This window comes from Orcinus orca, chromosome 19 (assembly GCF_937001465.1).
Source record: "Orcinus orca chromosome 19, mOrcOrc1.1, whole genome shotgun sequence".
In the NCBI taxonomy this organism is placed as follows: domain Eukaryota; kingdom Metazoa; phylum Chordata; class Mammalia; order Artiodactyla; family Delphinidae; genus Orcinus; species Orcinus orca.
The window spans coordinates 3051262-3065469 of NC_064577.1; the positions used below are offsets into that span (position 1 = coordinate 3051262).

General features: G+C 35.8%; 1 protein-coding gene across 10 annotated transcripts in view; it reads right to left on the minus strand.

The window, feature by feature from the left end:
* RHOT1 (ras homolog family member T1) overlaps positions 1-14208 on the minus strand; it is a 67556-nt gene that overhangs the window by 23294 nt on the left and 30054 nt on the right. For all 10 annotated transcript variants that reach the window (XR_007473379.1, XR_007473380.1, XR_007473378.1 and 7 more), the window contains exons 9-17: positions 10285-10383; positions 9664-9772; positions 8963-9083; positions 6708-6792; positions 6190-6335; positions 5048-5148; positions 3240-3370; positions 2478-2561; positions 777-896 (exon numbers count right to left, since the gene is read on the minus strand). Coding sequence is in view for 7 of the 10 variants with exons in the window: in XM_033423453.2 (XP_033279344.2) it covers positions 777-896; positions 2478-2561; positions 3240-3370; positions 5048-5148; positions 6190-6335; positions 6708-6792; positions 8963-9083; positions 9664-9772; positions 10285-10383 (996 nt within the window). In the remaining 3 variants the exon portion in view is untranslated. The remainder of the gene's footprint in view (positions 1-776; positions 897-2477; positions 2562-3239; positions 3371-5047; positions 5149-6189; positions 6336-6707; positions 6793-8962; positions 9084-9663; positions 9773-10284; positions 10384-14208) is intronic.

Genomic DNA, 14208 nt, shown 5'->3' on the forward strand with positions numbered 1-14208 from the left:
TCTTCAAATTCACTACAATTTGAAAAAAAAAAATTTTTTTTCAAAAAGAAACAATACTTTGAAATAAAAAGAAATCTACCTAAATTCTCCCTCCTAAAGCACACTATTTTCATTTTTTGATATTACCTTTAGTCCTTAAGCACATGCATATATATATGTTTACATAGTTGTAGTCATGCTGGACATAACCATTTAAAAATATAATACTGAATTTTCCATGTTTTCAGAATTCAAAACCATTATTTTTAATGGCTACATAAATTTCATAGGATCATTTTGTCTCAATTTGGTAAATATCCTCCTATTGTTAGACATTTGGATTATTTCCAGGTTTTCGCTATTAAAAACAATGCTAGAGTAAATTCCTTCCTACATACAGTTTTTTTACTCTTACTGAATCTTGTTGATAATCTCAAAGTAACTGATAACTTTTCAAGCCTCTGGTTTATCCCCTTGCTCTATTATTATTCTTTGTATAACGGGCAACATATAATCCATGTGCACTCCTAAGACCTTCCATTAATGCAGAGGTTCTTAACCAGGAACGCACATCAGAGTCACACGTGGAAAAAAGTACTTTTAAAAATACAGATGTCTGCGACTCTACCACCTCAGAATGAAACCAGAACCTTTAGGGATAGGACACAAATGTATGTATTTCTGAAAAGCTCCACAAATAATTTTCTTGCATTTCCCTGGTTAGAAAACACCACATTACAATTCCATTAAACTCCTTATAAAGTTAAACTTGGTTTTAGACCAAAAGAGCAACAAACCTTAAAAATCCTGGCACAGTATTCAAAGGATTTAGGGTTACTGACATCATATACCAGGCACACAACATCACAAAGGATCTCAGCCTCAGTTAGAAATTCCGATTCTGAGATATCATGCAACTTGTAAAAAGAAAAAGACAGAAACATAAGTATCATAACACTGATGTAAAATTAAAGTCATGATGTTTTATTATTTGCTTAACTTGACTTCCTAATTTAAAAATACTAGTTAAGCATCAATTTTCAGACTATTTTTGGAAGTAAGACATATAGATAAACAAGTAGTTTCTGATTTTTGAAGATGAAAAATGGTGATTAAGGTCCTACAGAAACTAACATTTAGTGAGTGACTAAAGTGTGCTAGGCAGGCCCTTTACATGCATTCTCTATATACTATAGATAAGAAAACAGGCTAAAGAGATTAGGTCAACTGCCAAAGATAGCACAACTAACTAGTCATCAGACCAAAAATTGAACTCAGATATGATTCCCAAGGCTTTTTTCTTTTTACCACACCACCTTTCCTCCCCAATCAAAAACACAAAGGGAAAAAAAAAAACAAACAAACCACAAAGCAAAGGACGGTACATTAAGGTTATTTTGTTCTACTTCACTGCCTACTCTTTTTCAATGTTTATTATAAAATCTCTAAAGAAACATCCCATCTGTGATATGATAATGATCCAACAAGCGTAAAATTCAGTACTGAGCTATATAAGATAGTGCTTCTTTGTTGAGGAGAAGAAAAGGGAAGTGTAAAGTCAGAGGTGACTCAATATATTCCAAATAAAACACTATTAGAGCATGGATATTCAGAGACATGAAAGACATCAATTTGCAATGAATGGTTGTAACAATAAAACTGGAAAGTTAACAACCAGCAAGATTTACTGAGTACCCAATATACAGAATTATACTTAGGAGAAGAATGAGAGATAAACAGGTTTAACAAGAAACTGACAAAGAACTTTTATCATAAAGAGCAAAATATGCATAAAATTCAACGTGATTATCTGTCTAGCAGAATAAACTACTTCCAAAAAGAAAAAAAAAAGGGAATGAACTTTCTTTAGTACCTATTTTTTGTCAGGAGCTTCTCATATTAGTTAACTTAATAAGAGACTCAGACTCAGAGAATAAGCAATTTGCCTGAGGTCACACAGCTGATCAGTGGTGGACCAGCATTCAAACCCAAATCAGACTGGATCCAAAAAGAACATAAAACCTCTTTTTACTATTTCATATTATCTTTTCAGTCATACCATTCTTTCCATCATTTTTTAGGCTACCACACTTGTTAAATACACTCCTCCCTGCTAAATAGATACAACCTGATTCAATTACAGATTAAACTACCCCACACCTGCACAAAGGTCTTCAAACTAATTTCTAGTCAACAATAGAGGACATAATTTTTAAAAATAAAAGTGGAAGAAAGAGCAAAGAGGATTTAATTTTTTTTTAACTTTCTTATGGTGGTATAACATACAATTAAGCACACAGATAGATGAATTTTTACTTATATCTACACCCATGTAATCACCACATGGATCAAGGGAATTAAAATTAATTCTAATGAATAAACCAGGTAAAAAAATAAATCACACAAAAACCATTAAATTAAATCTAATTATGTTTTCAAAGAGTCATTTAAAATGTACCCAATAATTAATAATCTTTATATGCCAGAAAATTTCTTACCAACAAGTATTTCTCTTGTCCGTATACATAAACAGTGTTAATTGCATAGTATGATTTATGGTCATCACGAATTTTCTTCTGCCTCTGAAAACAACCAAAAACATCTCAGTATTTATAGTATTACAGGAACTAGTTTCCATCAACACATGCGCTCTGCATGTATGGTGTGTTACCAAAAAAAGGACATTCTTCCCTACACTATGTATTATTTATCAATACAAAGGGGATATTGATTTTGTTTCTTAGTTCTTAAGGTCTAAAATAAAAGATGCATTTGTTCTGCATACAGGGAAAGCAGTAGCTGAAAAGGAAGTAAACAATATCACTGAAAGTGTATTCCAGAGCCACCTGCTGGCGATTGTCCTTACACTATAATTTGGCCTGCTATTTCATCTACAAATATGTCAATCTCCTTACTCAAGTCAGTAGTCAGAATTAGGTATCAGTAGTCGGTTCAAAATATTCACTGTACATTTACTTCATGCCAAGCACTGTGTTTGATGCTTTCATATGTGTATTTATTTAACCCCCATCTAAAAGCTGTTTAAAAAAAAAAAAGACAAATGATAGCTAACATCAATGAAGCAAAGATAAAGCTAGTTCAATGAGATTATTGTTACACTTTAGTTGTACCTTACTATTATACATAGGTCACTCAGTTCTACTAATCATCTAAAAGGGTAAATGGTTATGAAAAAATTATGTAAACTCAGTGACTATAAAAATCTGTTGAGTATAGCTCTATTTCTTGAGAACTCTCACCATTAAGTTTCTTCCAAGAAGAGCCTGAAGAACTCCACTTTTCCCACAGTTTTTCATCCCAATTACATTACATCGGAACACATTTCTTTGAGTCTGTTTTTTCTGAAGGTCTATCTTTTTATCTCTTGTTACTAAAAAGAAAAAAAAAGCTAATTATGTACTGCTTAGATTTACTGAGCCTTCATTTCACATTCTGCAAAATAGGGTATTGCTATTTATCATTTTTACAAAGTGTTCGATCAATAAACATACTGTACAGTAGTCAAGCGGTATGTGAAATAAAGTACAAAATATAATACAGAAGGGCCCCACTTAGTGAAAAAGATGCATTTCTGAAAGTCGGCTGTAAACTTCTAGTAACCAAATGATATTCATTTCATCATAAAATAAGTAGTATGTTTACATAACAAAATGATATCTGAAAAATGAATGAAAATTACAATGAATACAGCCAATACTATATCCCATCTTTTTTTCTGTTATAAATTATTGTCATAACAAATTATAAACTAAAAGATGCTATCTCAAAACTGCACTCTCTTGGGTCTATAAATGGAAAGAGGATATGCACGCTAGGGTTAACTGGCCTTTCTAAGGTAAATCTGTAAAAGAGGCAGCCCTGAAAACAATGTTGTATCAGCAGAGCAATGAGGCATGTCTTTTTTTTTTTTTTGCGGTATGCGGGCCTCTCACTGTTGTGGCCTCTCCCGTTGCGGAGCACAGGCTCCGGACGCGCAGGCTCAGCGGCCATGGCTCACGGGACCAGCCACTCCGCGGCATGTGGGATCTTCCCGGATCGGGGCACGAACCCATGTCCCCTGCAACGGCAGGCGGACTCTCAACCACTGCGCCACCAGGGAAGCCCGAGGCATCTCTTCTTGAGGTAAAGAGACCTCCTTTAACTATACCCAAAGATTCAACTACAAGAAAGCTCACCAAGAGGCACTATTTATAGCAAAAAAACCTGAAAGTGATAAAAAACAGATAATAATTATGGGGTAGTTAAGTTATAGAATATCCATATGACGATACTTTATCTAATATTAAAGATATAATATTATAAATATTATAGATATATTAGTATACTTATTGATTATAGAAATATGGCCACAATATTTTGTTGAGTGAAAGAACCTCATGCTGGCTAATTAGTTCCTTAGTCTTTGGTGCTGCATTAAATACTGTCTAACTGGTTAAGTACTTTGAAGGGTACTTGCTCTGTCAATTTCACAAAGGCTGTCTTCCTGTAATGGGGCTTCCTGTAAGATATGGCATTTTTCCCCACAAATCAGGATATAAGAACTTCTTGAAATGATCAGTTCCCTAATTTGTTATTTCATATTATATCTATGGGTTTTCTTTAAGTGGAGCACATTGCCTGGCAAGAATGCCTGGTTAACATTACAAGATATGTGAAAGATTTTTTAATGTGGAAAAAGGTTATAAAACCGAGAGATGTACAATCAGTTGAATACCAGGATCATGTGTTAATAGGCACTGTTTTTAATGTTTAAAGAAAATTAAAACACAAGATAGACTGGTAAATACTTTTCATGCCCATAGCCCTCCCTGATTTTCATCAATGAAGTACCCTCAGGGGGAGACTAGAGGTAAAACCTCTACTCTTTCCTTTTTGATAAACAATTAAATCAAGCAGCTTACCTCAAAAGTGATTACCAAATCAAGGGAAAAGAAATAGTATAGACATGGAAGACTAATGAAGATGCATTTATTTTTACTCTTTTTACATATGAAACTGGAATCCTAAAAAAAATTTTTTTCTAATTAAATAGCATTCAGATACTTACCTGTGATGGCTGAAGCTTGAGACTCTTGCTCAGTCAATATTGAATAGCCTAGATAACCCAAATACTCCAGGCATCGCTGCACATCTAAATAGGTCGTGAGCCTAGGAAAGGGAAGAGTTTAAAATGTGAAAAGTTCCTAAATGAATATTTATTTTAAAAACAATTACAACAGCTCAAATAATTTTACCACTAGACCCAGATAATTTTTGTCAGACTGCTTTAATTTCCCATGTGCCCAACCATGGCTTTTCCTACAGTGACATCCTTAGGGCAGAAATGAAAGGGAGGAGAATGCAAGATGTGGGGTGGAAGGGGCTCCTGTATCTATTCCACCTGCCCGGAGAGAGCAAGGCCACACAGATGAGCAGTGAGCAGCTGGTAAGATCTAGAGCAGGGATATTTTATATTATTTGCTTCCCAAGTTACATATTGTACTGCAAATACTGGCTAGTTAAGGACTTAATGATAATTAAATCTGAAAAGGTTTGCAAAAAGTGAAAAAAATAACTGAAAGGCTAAAAGACACTTGAAAATAGTTAGCCTTTCGTATGATCTGAAAAAAGAACAGATCCTGGTGTTGAGAAAGTTATTTTTGCCAAGGCTAAAGTAATTATGTCATTATGCACAACCAGAGAATTTTTTTAGCACCCTAGACAATAGGTCAACAAGACTGCAGACACCCTCACTAAGTCTAAGAGTTCACTGAAAACAAACAACAACAACAAAAAAACCCTCAAAGTAAGAATTCAGTGTCAAGTAAAATATGCTCTCCCCATATTCTGAAAATACAAGATTTGTACAATAACAATGATGTTTCCCTTAATCAAAAGTATTAAAACACACTGTAAATCAACTATACTCCAATAAAAAATTTTTAAGTATTAAAATTTACTTCCATTTTTATATGACTTATTACTGTTTCCCTGTACCTCATCCAAAAGCAAACACATCCCTTCCTGATAAATTTATAGAACATCTATAGTTCATCTCAGAGGTAGCAGCAGCACTATAAATCCTGCTCACAGGCAGCTATCATTGAAGCACTTCACAAGATCTGACAAATATACAAAATGATGAATGTAATGCACCATAATTTCAAACTAGCTGTAACTCTAGAGGAAAGAAGTGAGCTCTATACTCACGTCCACTGGGAAAGGAATCCCTGGTAGGTTATCCAGCCTTTTTCATTCGTACAAACTGTGTTATTCACATCTGGCCCCCAAGGTATGTAAGGGAAAACTTTAAACAAATCTTTAAGCTCATCAGGTGACAAAGCACAGTCTCTATCCTGAAGATACACAAGAAAGTATACATAACACTTAGATATCTAAGAGGATAATTCCCAAATGCAAGAGCCCCCTAATCAAGTAAAGCTATGTTTCTAAAAACTAACAAATGAAAAGAAATTTTACATTTTATCAAGAAAACTCCTTACACATATATAAGGAAACCTATGCAAGGGTCTATCAGAAACTAGACTTTTTCATCTTGAGAAAATAATAAAGTAAATAATATGAGAAAGTATCTTTGCTAGTTTAAGAAAGTTTGGGTAATTTTTGGCTATGTGACAGGAATGCCCAATAGCTCAGGGATCAGAGTTACATCATTCACAGGAAAATATTTTATCATATATCATGGAAAACTGCAGCTAAAAGCTTACCAAATCATGCTTGTCAAAAGTACTTTGGAGAAACAAATATGCGTGATGATTTAATTCAGTAGTGCAATCAGGAGGTATTTTTAGCCTGTTGATGAAAAAAAAAAGTAAAATAAATCATTAACCAAATATTAAAATTTAACTGGAGAAATGAACATGAAATTGCAACAAGTATTTTTGTAGGATGACAGCATTTACAGAACATGTTTTCTGTAGCCATTTAGACTTGCCCAGGGAAAGTCACTGCAGTGGTATGGCAATTCTCAGAAGAGTCATAATAGTGCTCACTCCAACGTGACAGTTTTCTTAACTATCTGAAGGGCAGGTTGTATTAAAAAATTTACAGACAATACTGATTAAACTGTAATGGGTTGTTCTTCCTACAAACCAATTATAAGTCAAAATTATGAGCTTTAAACAATGTCAACATTGTAATGTATTGAAAATGATGTGAAGAGATGTTATTTCTGCCTGATTTGACATTTGACATACCCTAAATTCGAGTCAATAAACATTTATCAAATGCACAGAGGTACTGGGGACATAAAAACAAGACAGGCTCCCTACCTCTAAGGAACCACATTCAAGCTGGAGACAGACCACAAGTAGATAACCTCACTATCTCAACAGAATGAGGCAACTGTTGAGTATGGGTAAATTACAGATGCTAGGGGAACCCTTGTAAAAGGGAACACTTTGGCCTGGGGATGGGAAGGTGTCAGCACTGCTGAGAGACACTGTCACCTGTATTGAGACTTGAAGGATAACAGACATGAATTAGGTTGGGGGGAGAGGGAGGAAGAGAGTAAAAATACCATGGGCAAAAGCCTGGAGTGGGAAACAATATCTGATTGGTGGACCAGAAATAGTTTAGTATTTACTTCTAGAATGAAGGCAGGGAGTGAGCTGGAGTGAGCAGATCATGAATGACCTCCTACACCAGGTTAAGAAGCTTAGGCTTTATCCTGTCTTGAAGGGTAAGTGACATGGCAAAATCCATGTTGTATATCTATTAATCTAGCAGCAGTGTGAAGGACAGGGGCAGAGAGTTCAATAAGAAGACTCAAGTGGTGGCTTTGAAGGGGCTCTTTACAGAAAATTAAAGGTAGAGCGCAGAAAGAAACTAAAAGAGATCTTAGTGTAAGTCACAAAGCCATAAAAGATGGAGTTTCCTTATTGTCATACTTTAGAAAGCAATAAGCAACCTCCCGTAGAATCTATCTACCCACATAAATTGGCACAGAAAAGAAAACTTGATAAAAAAAAGTCCTGGGACAAATGCATTCATTCAATATATATTTATTGAAAAACCTGGGAAATTACTTGAGCCAAGATTTAATAACTTTGACAAGGGAAGTTTTAACTTAGAACTGATTAATAGACGAGGAATCCAACTAGAAATTTTGCTTCCTTAATGATGGGGAAGGAAAAACAACAACAAAGTTTTTCTGAACCTTACATGGATAGCTAGCAGTGCTATGCTAAAATTAAAAAGGAGAACATGAAGATAATGTGCTACTGAAAAAGCGAAGAAAAAAGGCGAAAGGCTCAAAGGCCAGATCTTGGCAAGTCACTTCCCTGAAAAGCCTACTTCTCTTGGGTATGGGAGAGGCATCCTACAGCAAGGCAGTCTCCTATTTCAGGGTGATGCTGGGTTCATCATTAAACATACAAAACTTAAACATATCATTATCTAAAGAAAAACAACCACAAAGAGACTGGTCGTTTAGGAAAAATACTTATTTTATCCTGAGCTGAGAACAGGCTATAAAACTTAGGGAGGAGAAGGACTAAAGAAAAGAAAAACGCTAACCAATATATTTCTGATCCCTTGACTCTAAAAACAAGTTCGTCTAGCATCTTTTATCTCCTTCCCCAATAAAATGAATTTAAAAAGGTACTTGTATTCTTCATTAGAAGAAGAGGAAGAGTTTGAGCCATGCTATAAATCAGTGGTTCTCAATTGGGGATGACTTCACTCCTAAGGGGACATTTTTGGCTGTCACGACTGGGGGAAGAGGTGCTACCGGCATCTAAGGATGTGCTAATAAACATCCTATAACTCGTAGAACAGGCTCTACAATAAAGAATTATCTAGTCCAAAATGTCAATAGTGCCGAGTTTGAGAAACCCTGCTATAAACGGCTCTATAAATCTATAAATTATTCCTGAGTAGCTCAGAGCCTACCTATCAATGTGCTAAATAAAAACTTTAAAATACTGGCAAGTGAAATCAATTAGAAGCCAAAGGTACATACAAGGGAAATAAATATTCAGGTGTCAAATCCAGATCGTCATCATAACCAAATCGTCGAAGCACAGTCCAAGTAGTTTCATGTCTCCCTCTCTGAATAAAAAGTGTGTGTAAAAAAAGAAAACCTGAAATAAAATAAATCAGTAAATATAGCTGATGTGAAAATGGGTAGAGTCACATGGAAGAAAAGCATGTAACACATAACGGCAAGAGCTAAACTCCTGAACATATGTGTACTAGTTTTGCATATGGAAGGTCAAACCAAAACAATGCTCACAAGTGTCTCAAAGAGTTGATTTCAGAATCATTTCACAGATACACCCAGGTCAGCAAGAGATGGCACTACATGAAAGGGCCAAAAACATATCCCAAGGAATATACTGACATTCACATGGTTATATGATAAAAACAAATGAAATCATTTTAATTTTAAGATAAATTTGTTTCTGAAATCTCTTACCCTCAGATGGACCTCTGCACTCCTGAGACCCAATCAATTTCCCTGCCTCTAATTTATACTCACAGTAAAGATAATTATCCCCACCAACGTCTGCCTCTTCCAACTCTTAAACATCCAGGTTAGATTTTAGGTATATTAGTAAATATAAACATTTCCCTAAATATAGATAATACTATAGACTTTTGCCTTCTGCTAAATTTTGAAAATATTAAATTCAAAAGGGGGAAAAAGCACCATTCACCCACCTTTCAGTGTCAATCCACTATCAGCCACACCATCACTTATATGTTTTCTGACTACATTTTTGACATCTTCTAGAGCTTGAGGAGCTAACGGAGTGTTGAAACAAATTCTCTAGCAAAAAACATAAAAATAAAGTTAAAAACAAATCAGCATTAAACCCACAAATAGTACAAGTATTAATCCACAAAGCAACATTAAATCAAAGAGTTGCAACCAAAGGAAACATATTCTGAATTAGCAGAGTCTCTACTTTGTATTAAGTAAAACATGTCATACTTAGGACATGTTTTCCCTACTCTCCCCATCATGTTCCTAAAACACAGAGCTCTTTGTGTAGCTATGTTATACAAAACCGAGAAAGAAAAATAATTCAAAGTTCAGACTTCAAGTCATCCTTAATAAACCCACTGTACACCATGAAATGACACTCTCAGAGTCCCCTCAACTCCTAAGCATAAGAGAGTTTTATCCCCTAGGTAAAGATTAAATAGCCTGATGTGAAAGAGAGTTTTTACATGAAAGAGATGCATGTTTATCAAAATACCATTGTTCAAGCCCATAGATTTTTTCTCTTCTCAGCAAAAAAAGACCAAGATACACAAATATCTGAAATAAAAGGCTACCTGAAAGAAGTTGAGTTCAGCATCATTGAGAGTACCATCATTATCTTGATCAGATATTTTAAATATACGAGTAAGGGCTTTTATACAGGCTGGTTTCATCTATAAATCATTGAGAAAAGAAACAATCGTTTTAATGTAAATAGCTGGGATTTTAAGATATGATTTTCATAAATATGCTGAGAAGAATACTGAATGTTTTCACTGCCAAATACATAACATCAAATACAACCAACATGAAAAATGAACTAAAGCAAAGCCATTTCCTTTTATACCCAAGCCACTTTAAGTAAATGAGGCAATATTTACTTGGACCGATCTGGAATGCTTAAACTCTCCCTTCATGACCACACACCCTCTGAAGATGGGCAAAAGAGAAATTCATCTTTAGGGAAGATTCATTCTTCCAGTCATATAAAGAAGAAATGCCCTCTCTCATTCCATAAAGAATTTGAGCTGACATAAAACTACAGTAAAGGCTTTTCCCCCCCAACTTCTCTGATTTTTGACCTTCTAGCAGCAAAATGGGACTAAATGTTTTGGTCTGTCACGTGTGTGTGTATATATCAAAGCTGGGATATAAAATGTACTGATTCGCAAGCAGGTGACAAAATAGCACTGGTCGATAAGTGTACAAGTCTTTTACTAACTTCCTATTATGAGATAAGAATTACATTTAAAAAATTACATTTTTGACACTACAACTTTTATAAGAAAAGCTGCTGGAAGTGTACTTTGACAACTTTTATTTTAGGATTTATAACGGATAGAACAAATATTTGACTATTTAAAAATAAGCCCCAGGGGCTTCCCTGGTGGCGCAGTCGTTAAGAGTCCGCCTGCCGATGCAGGGGACACGGGTTCGTGCCCCGGTCCGGGAAGATCCCACATGCCGCAGAGCAGCTAGGCCTGTGAGCCATGGCCGCTGAGCCTGCGCGTCCGGAGCCTATGCTCCGCAACGGGAGAGGCCACAACAGTGAGAGGCCCACGTACCGCAAAAAAAAAAAAAAAAAAAAGTAATTGAAGAAAAACAGTGATGCATTTTTCATTAAAGCTTGAAATGCATCAGAAGCAAAAGTACTCTAAGGTATTAGCTCAATACAATATTTAAATATTAACCTCTTAAAATATAACACCAAAAAATGACTACTTTTTAAAAGTATTAAAAATTATACTTTAATAAAACTAAAATATTTTGGCAGTAATAAAATAAACATTTTGCATATAAAGTAATCTAAACCCTCACACAGATCTTTTTCATTGTTAGGTAAGCAGAGGACTCCATGGGTCATACAGAGTCCGTCATCACTGGAAACATTTCGAATTCAGGCTTTAATTTAGAATATGATCTTTTTCATGATCCTACCTCAAATCTGTGTTAAAAGCTTATTAATGTTGTCTAAATAAAAGATTCTGTTATAAGGTTAGACTCAAGGCTTGTACTTGTATAAATCAAGGCATATAGTCTCTAAAAGTTACAGATTTTACCTTAAGCAGGTCTACCTAAGAAATGACTAACAGATGGTAGTAGGTGTTTTACAGGGAAGGGAGGATTAGCAGATTAGCAGAACTAATAATAGGCCTAAGAAAAAAGTAGCAATTAGAGAATTGAGAACAAACTAACAGTGGCGATTGAATGTACTGCTAGGCTAAGCTGAGAAGTAAATCTCTCCAGTATGAGACTGTTTCCCAAATTTTCTTGATCGTAAGATATAGCACCTGGCTGAATCAGAATAGAATCTGTATTTTTTTTTTTTTTTTTTTTGCGGTACGCAGGCCTCTCACCAGTGCGGCCTCTCCCGTTGCGGAGCAAAGGCTCCGGACGCACAGGCCCAGCGGCCATGGCCCACGGGCCCAGCCGCTCCGCGGCATGCGGGATCCTCCCGGACCGGGGCACGAATCCACATCCCCTGCATCAGCAGGCGGACTCTCAACTACTGCGCCACCAGGGAAGCCCCTGGAATCTGTATTTTTAACAAGTACACCTAGTGACTATTATGAGGTGAATTTGGGAAATACTGAATTAAGAGCAAGTTAGAAATAAACACTCCAATTAAGGAACAGTAAACCAGGATTAAGGAAGAGTAAATCAGGGTCAGATTAAGGGATAACTCAGATTAATATTTATACCGGGGTCAGCACTTTTTTGGTAAAGAGCTACATAGCAAATACTTTAGGCTTTGCGGGTCAACAGGCAAAATCAAGGATATCATGTAGGTACTTACATAGCAAGAGATAATCAAAGTTTTTATTAATGAAATAATAATAATTTATTAATGAAATTAAATAATTTATTAATTAAATTAAAAATATAGTAATAACTGAGTATACCTTTACTATACAGGTCTACTAATGAGAAGGATGGAATTCCTCTTAGAGGGATAACATTTGGCTTAATTAGGGTTCAAAGTTAATGTTCCCTATCTTGTAATAACCTATAATGGAATACAATCTGCAAAAAACCCCACAAAAACAAAAACAAAAAACAAATCACTATGCTATACACCCGAAACTAACACAATACTGTAAATCAACTATACTTCAATTAAAAAAAAAAGTCAGCATTCCCTATCATGAAAATCAACTGCAAGTGTTCAGCTATTAATGCTGATCTGTAATGAGATTTTACATACTTCATCTTTGAAAATGTCTTTTTGCACAGATACACACTGCCAATAGTGACACATACCTGTAAACATACAACTTTAATTGAGCACATTCATCACTTGGAAGGCATTTACAGAATCATATTTGATTTTTTTCTTGATATTGCCTGTTAACACATCATTACACTGCAGATTGATCAGTTCCAACTGAAGGCTGGGTGGAAGCTCCTCAACTGCATGGTCAAACGGATTAGGAAATTTCCTTTGTGCGTGCATTTAGGTCCAAAAAAACCAATGCTGAAATTAGAGCTCAGAATATATATCTGTTTTGCCATCTGAAAACCCACTTTTTTCTTTTCTTCTTTTGGCATGATAGGTATATACTGATAATAAAAAAATAAAATGCCGCAGTACAGAGGTACACATGGTACATGAAATGCTGCTGCATTTGAACCATGTCAGTCCAGTTAGCAGTGCACTGAGCAGCAGTGTTATGACAGTTACCACATATAAGCTCTGTTGCAACTATGCAACTCTGCCTTTGTAACAGGAAAGTATAGACAAATATAAAGGAATGAAGGTGGTTGTGGTACAATAAAACTTATTTATCAATGGTGAAAATCTGAATGTCATATAATTTTCCCATATCTCAAAATATTATTCCTTTTGATTTTTTCCCCAATCATTAAAGAATGTAAAATGTATCTTAGCTCATAGGCTGTATAAAAACAGGTGGCAGGCCAAATTTGGCCTGTGGGTCAGTTCTACAACCACTCACCTATACTATAAACTTTTCCTGAAAAAAATGCTTTCAGGAAACTTTTTTCCCCCCAGCAAACTTTCATTTCTTAAAAACTCAAATACAACAACAAAAGAAACAAATAACTCCATTAAGAAATGGGCAAAATACTCAAATAGACCTTTCTCCAAAGAAGATATACAAATGGCCAATAAGCACATGAAAAGATGTCCAACATCATTAGCCATCAAAGAAATGCAGTTCAAACAACGAGAGCTTCCCTGGTGGCACAGCGGTTGAGAGTCCGCCTGCCGATGCAGGGGACACGGGTCCGTGCCCTGGTCCGGGAAGATCCTACATGCCGCGGAGTGGCTGGGCCCGTGAGCCATGGCCGCTAGGCCTGGGCGTCCGGAGCCTGTGCTCCGCAGCGGGAGAAGGCCGCAGCAGTGAGAGGCCTGCGTACCGCAAAAAAAAAAAAAAAAACACCACCACCAACAACAAAAAAAGAGATACCACTCACATCTACCAGGATAGCTATAAACAGACAAACAGAGGTGGGGGCTGGGGAATAACAAGTGTTGG